The sequence below is a fragment of the Epinephelus moara genome, chromosome 8 (assembly GCF_006386435.1).
Source record: "Epinephelus moara isolate mb chromosome 8, YSFRI_EMoa_1.0, whole genome shotgun sequence".
Lineage (NCBI taxonomy): Eukaryota > Metazoa > Chordata > Actinopteri > Perciformes > Serranidae > Epinephelus > Epinephelus moara.
Genome location: NC_065513.1, coordinates 30092665 through 30099131, shown reverse-complemented (window position 1 = coordinate 30099131; position 6467 = coordinate 30092665). Strand labels below are relative to the sequence as shown.

The 6467-nt window shown below is 39.7% G+C and overlaps 1 protein-coding gene across 1 annotated transcript; it reads right to left on the bottom strand.

Moving 5' to 3' along the window:
• Positions 1–568: 568 nt before the first annotated feature.
• Positions 569–6164, bottom strand: cdo1 (cysteine dioxygenase, type I). The gene is made up of 5 exons (XM_050050774.1): positions 5923–6164; positions 4643–4720; positions 3484–3641; positions 2751–2920; positions 569–987 (listed from the first exon to the last, which is right to left on the bottom strand). Exons 1-5 carry the CDS (start codon positions 6090–6092, stop codon positions 958–960), a joined length of 606 nt encoding a protein of 201 aa, XP_049906731.1. The 5' UTR covers positions 6093–6164; the 3' UTR covers positions 569–957.
• Between the last annotated feature and the right edge of the window lie 303 nt (positions 6165–6467).

Below are 6467 nucleotides of genomic sequence, written 5' to 3'. Positions count from 1 at the left end.
AAAGCTCTGTGAAAGGGTAATGGTGTTTATTGGTCTACAGTTATGGCCAGATTTATCATTTACTGCATCACAGAAATCATCCATGCATGTGACAGTGCTATGAGAGGTGCTACGCTGTAAAAACTACACACTATATAAATACAGCTACAATTAAAATATGCCAAAATCCTGAGTTTTATCTAAAAATATTGTCTGCTAATAATACAAAAGATTCTCTTGGTCAAAACTCGAGTATGAATACATTTAAGAGTAACACAGAAGCTTTCTCTTTTTTTTTTACACTCTTTTCCCTGCAAATAAATTACCATCGCACTTTTAAAAACAACACAACTCTAAAGCTTTACATTTCCTTTTCCAAATGCAAATGGAACAAACTTTGTTTAATTAGATTATACAAACAATGTTACATCTTTACAATTTTTACGAGTGGTATACGCTGACAGCAAATACAGCTATAAAAGTGCTCCATTGATAACAAAACTGTTGATTGCAAAACTGTTTTCCTCTTCTTGAGATATAAAATTAAAACACTATAACAGCAATATTTTCCCCCCCTTTTTTTAAAAAAAAAAAAACGCTAAAGCTCTAATCTTTGACTATGGGCCATAACTTTACAAAAGTGTGGTTGCACAGGTCGTGGATAGACAGGAATGTTGTTATTGGAAATGGGTCTCCTCAGGCCCAGCAAACAAAAGGGAGATTCAATCCATGTCCAAGCCTATTCATGCATTCGTCCTGTGCTCATCAGTATTTGCCAAGCTCACACTGGGCAGCGATAAAGCCATTCTAATTACTGGGTTGTCCTTTTGAACCGGCCCGCTCCTGATTTTTAAATGGGTTGCTTAGTCATAGTAGTTCCACATTTCACTTTCCCAGCAATTTCCCTTGAATCATTTTCACAACATTGTCATTTTAAATGCAACTGTCTTCATCATGGGCAGCCTCCTTTGGTGACCCTTAGTTGTTCTCTTGTGAGACTGTGGTTTCCTGAGAAAAGAGTGAAAAACAGAACTAGTTAGAGCTTGGGGTCAGATCATAAGTCACTGAGTTAAACATGTATGTCCTGCCATAACCTAGACCAGGATCATTCAAAGCCAGGTTTCTAATTTAGATGTAACTTAAGTTCTCCAATGTAACTCAGCACCTAATTGGTCATCCATCCCCAAAAAACAAGCTCAGACCACAACAACTGTTGAGAGTCATGGGCATGTAGTGAGTTAAGTTCATCGTGTGCTCACACTTACGTGCTTCCACTATCTTATCTCCTCTGTTTGGTGTCGCAATCTAACGCACTAACTTGACAGTGTTATGGTCAAGGTGTGCTTATACAACTTGTAAATTTCAGATAAGGCCACTGTTGTTGGCAGGGTGGCCGAAGCATGTAGAGGGTGCACTTACATTTACATCTTTGCGCTATTTTCATTCGTATGTAATTTATTTTATTAAGCGCAGGACTTTGGATTACACCTTTAAAGGAAAAATTATGTATAAGAGGTCGATTCTTCTCTCCCTGAGCATAAAAAACTGCCCTCATATGTTCAACAAATAACATTTCTTGCCTGCTAGAGGAACATTTTTGTTGAAACAGCAGTAACTGGAAACATGTAATGGATATGAAATGGAAACTTTCTATTAAATCCCAGAAGCTTCAAGGGGTGCTGCTTTAATTGCTTGAATGCTGTGCCTAATGAGAGGAGCAAGACACTATAAAAACTTCCCACTTCCTGCTCCTAAGGCAGCAGGGTGAAGAAGTCTGTGTGTGTTCAATTAACTGTTTGTAGTGATCCTGTGTGTGGTGGTAATATGTGGATACATTTAAAAAGTGACATTAACAAGTGTGTACTTGTAGTTATGCATTTAAATCTTTGTGTCTTCTATAGTATTTTTTATGAATAAAGTCAATTGTCTTCAACAAAAGGGGTCAATATTTGTCTCTGTTCAGTTGTTGCTGACATCTGTAGTGGTATTACTTTGGGCTGTTAGTGTTTTGCAAAATATGCTATGATGCTATTTGACTGTCCACAGTTAGAGTTTCATAAATTCTGTCTACAGAATTTGACTTTGCAAAGTTTGGGTATCCAAAGACAAAGAACACTCCTTGCTTTGTGTATTTTCTCATTAAATGTGTTTGTATTAAAGGTCCACTGTGTAGGGTTTGGGGGAACATATTGTCAGGAATGGAATATAATGTAATAAGTATGTTTTATTTAGTGTATAATCACCTGAAAATGTTTTCTTAGAATGAGCCGTTTATATCTACATAGGGAGCAGGTCCCCGTCTATGGAGGTTGCCATGTTGCACTGTCATGTTTCTACAGTAGCCTAGAGCGTACAAACCAAACACTGGCTCTAGATAGGAGCATTCACAGTGGATAATTTGGCTCCCAGTTAAAACCTCTTGAATGTCTGGATCCTAAGTTATTTGAGAAAATAGGTGAGCTCACATTAGCAGGCGCCGAGCTAGCGGCCCATCTGCGACGTGCCAAACAGCATCGGAGAAATACTTATTTGTAGCGTGAAACTGCTTTATTCTGTGTTTGTCTCGGTTTATATCACCAGGTCCGTTTGTTTTGGAGAGTAAGACCTCTGCGCATAATTCGGCTCCTGGTGAAAACCTGAATGATGACCGCCAAAGGACTTCTAACTAGAAGTATCAGCTGGTTGCAACCTGCAATCCTCACTGCTAGATGCCACTAAATCCCCTTAACTCTTACACACTATTCCTTTAAAGACAAAAAAATATCCCTTACATATGGAGTCCTCTCTCCGTATTTGCTCCAGAAGGTCATCTTGACTGTGTTCCTGTGCCCCGTCCGCTGGTCAAAGGTCTGGCAGGTCTGGAATGGGGGACTGTACAGGTGCAAGCTGACTGCGCCCTCAGTGTGGCTGTTGTTTTCCACACGATGCAGGCCGATGGAATCTAACATATGCACAGACACATGCATGAATGAAAAACGGACATTTAGAGAGTGTTCGCCACTGGAATGCTGTGAAGTGGGGCTCACAGGCAGCTCCTGGCAGCGCTGTAACCAACAACTGACACCAAACATCACATGCAGGCTCTGTTGGCTTTGGTGAAACACTAAGTCAGCAGAGATCTGCGGACAGACCTGAATACTATTCATTGTAAAGTTTCGACTGGCTGTTAACTCCTGTGAGTTCATTTTGACATTGCATAACAGCAGAAGTTCGAATTTTTGTAATATGTGATATATCCCACAATTGCAAAGAATCCTGATGGAAGTGAGTCACGGCTGAGTTTCACAGATAACACATATGTGATGTTGCACAGAACACGTAGAGGATGTTTGTTCTATTGTAATGAACACAGCACAATAATGTGAGTGTTTCACCGTATGTTTCTCACCTTACCCCCGCAAAAACAAACACGTATTAATAGAATTAAGAGGTATTAATACTGAGAAGTGGTAAACAGCCAACTCCAATTAAAAGAAACAATCGGCGCACAGTCTGGTTTCTCACCGTTTATGTAAGCAACCTTGTTTTCCTGGAGAATTCTCTGTGACTTCTGGACCATATCTCCGTGTGATTTATCGTCCGGCCATTCAAACAGCGTCTCCTTCAGCTGACCCTGCAGCAGCTTCATGAAACAATGGGAGTCTGTGTGATCGTGGATGCTACTGCAAGTCGTAAGGAAACAGAAACAAACAGTGTCAGAATGAATAATAGTAATAAATTACTGGGATTCAGTCAATAGGTGAGACAGTTTTCAGAAACTCCGGATCTCTTCTTCTTGTGTTATGAAATTCAAATTGTTCCTCCAGTCTGGCTGATACTAGATTCATGCATAATATAATGTAATACCTTCACAGTCTTATAATTAATAAGCCATGACAATTGCATGATATTTTAAAGCTGCTGTTGTGAAATATAGCTGTCCAACCACCAGAGCAACCATGTTTGAAACCATTAACTTTACAACATTCCCCTGTACTGCAGTAAAAATGGGTACACATGTCTCTATGAGGTTGTTCTAGTGCTGGAACACTGCCTAAAAATGGCTCCAACAGTCAGGTTTTACAAGAGCAACATGTTTTATTGCATAGCTACTGCAGTAGGGATATGTTAGTGCCAGCTAATCAACCATATGAAAACATTAATATTATCAAACCATAAAAAGCTTAAACGAATTTTTACATTTCTGTCCTTCAGGTGTTCAGGTGATATTTGCTGACGTAGTGAGACACGCAACAGATATCATCAAATATTGTCTATTTACACAACCTTTCTGACCGTCTGCAGGACATTGGACTCTCTTATCTCTATTAACTCGATACAACAATTACCACAGAAAGCCAGTGAAATATGCAATCGATTTAATAGCTTTATGCAGCAGGTGTAATGAGTTTGAACTGCGATAATATCTGAAACATTGATTTGAAAATTAAAAATAGCAAAACACAATTTGATAATATTGTGTTTTGTATGAAAGAAGCAGCAATCATGTCACAGGTGCAGATATTCTGGGGGTATGCAGGGGACGCATCCCCCTCAGTACTGAGAAGGTGTGCATTTGTCCCCTCCAATAAAAAATGAAAGTAGCAGAGGACTGTGACTTTACACCATAAGTGTTTAACACCCAAACTCTTTAGCAGAAGACCACCAAATGATCATGTCTCACCTGCCGTGGCCCTCTCCCCAGCACAGGATAATGAGATTGAACTTTCCGTTACCCTCATCGACCAGGTTCCTTGTGTATCTGCGGAAGAGGACAATTTGTTCAGCAAACAGGGGAGACACATGGGTGATTAAAGGTGTTTAAAGAGTCCTGGGGGGAGCTTTTATCACAAATATCACATAAATTTAACAACAAAACAGTACACAGGTGTTGTTTTACGCTGAATAATGAATTCTAATGTGGTAATATACATTTTAGGACAAATCTAGATCTTAATGTGAGCACCAAAATCAGCATTATTTGATTTTAATATCAAAATATGCCAACTTGATGATCATTTATATGGCTCATTCCAGTTTCCACACTGTAAACCTATTGTAGGTTTACATGTAATGCACCGTGTATAGTTAAAAACATAAGCTATCACCTGCACTATGATATCCAGCTGGGCCCCGGTGACACACAACAAAGGGGCCCCGTCATTGACACTTATTAGATGTTTTTGTTCATGTTATTCCCACACACAGATAATCTGCTCATGTCACAGGCCAGCCTGCAAATATTTGAAACACTTTGCACATTTTTTCCTCCTCTGTGCGATGCCGTCAGTCTCCAAATATTTTCGAGGCAGCTGCAGCTCCCTGGTGGGCACACAGTCCCAGTCAGTCGGGTGTGTGTCCGTTCTCAGTGTTGATTGGATGACCCGCGCCCCCTCCCTCCATTGACCCCTCACTAATCAAAACACTGGAGCTATTGAAAGGGGTTGAATAGAGCACCCATAATTTGTGGTGGGCTGCCCTCCACTTCAGAGGTAAACACTTCGACTACACGGTTTTCTGCGAGGTTAAAAGCTCAGTGTATAAGTGGGGATTATTAACAGATTTCATGGATATTAATTCCGCAAACAAGTCGAGGGTTTGCTTCTGTTTTATTCAAATAGGATGTGACGAAAGCTGCTGGTCTGTATGGAAACAACAGCTGGTTTTCATTCAAAAATTGGAGACATTTTAACAGCTGGTTGCATTCATTTTATACATGCATCCTGTAGTTTTTAAACGTATGAATCCTAAATATTTAATTAATTAAAGACACCACTTAAAGGAACAGCTATCAAAAGTGAAAGACACAATATACACAAAGATATGATTGGAAAAACACAATTAAATAAATAACTGTGGCAGACAAGGCTACAGAGCAAAAGTGCAAAGTGCATCATCATAATAAAGGAGTTATACGCGATTAATTGAATGCTGTAAAATATAAAAACTTTTTTTTTTTTTTACCTGTACTGGTCAAACTTTGCAAATTTCTTCCACTCCTGAGGATTGCTCTCATATGCTTCCATTACAGCTTGGACCTCCTCCACATTGATAGAGTCACTCGCGAAGATCTTGTGCAGGATTTTAATCAGGTCATCCAGAGTTTCTGGCTTCACTATCTCGGTGTGCTCCATCTCTCTGCGGGAGGTTATCTCTTCGGATGAGATTTCTTCAGTTGAGACAACAGGTTACTCTCACCAACTTGGTGCAGTACTTTTATAGGCTTGCGCTGCAATTTGGGGGCGAGCTGGTGTCGGACTGTACCATTATGGAAAAGAGGTGAACGCCCACAGCACAGAGACTCATTTAAATACATTTTGCTGAGAACTTATAATTCAGTATTGCAAAAAATATAGATGGCTGCACTCACTTTGAAGGTATTATACAGGTTATATTTTTATTTTGCCTGTTTTTATCACAAATGTGCATTCATCTCACATATTAAGGACTTGGACTAATCCTCTGTGTCCAATTCCACCACGTTGTCACAAACACAACGTCCCCCTTTC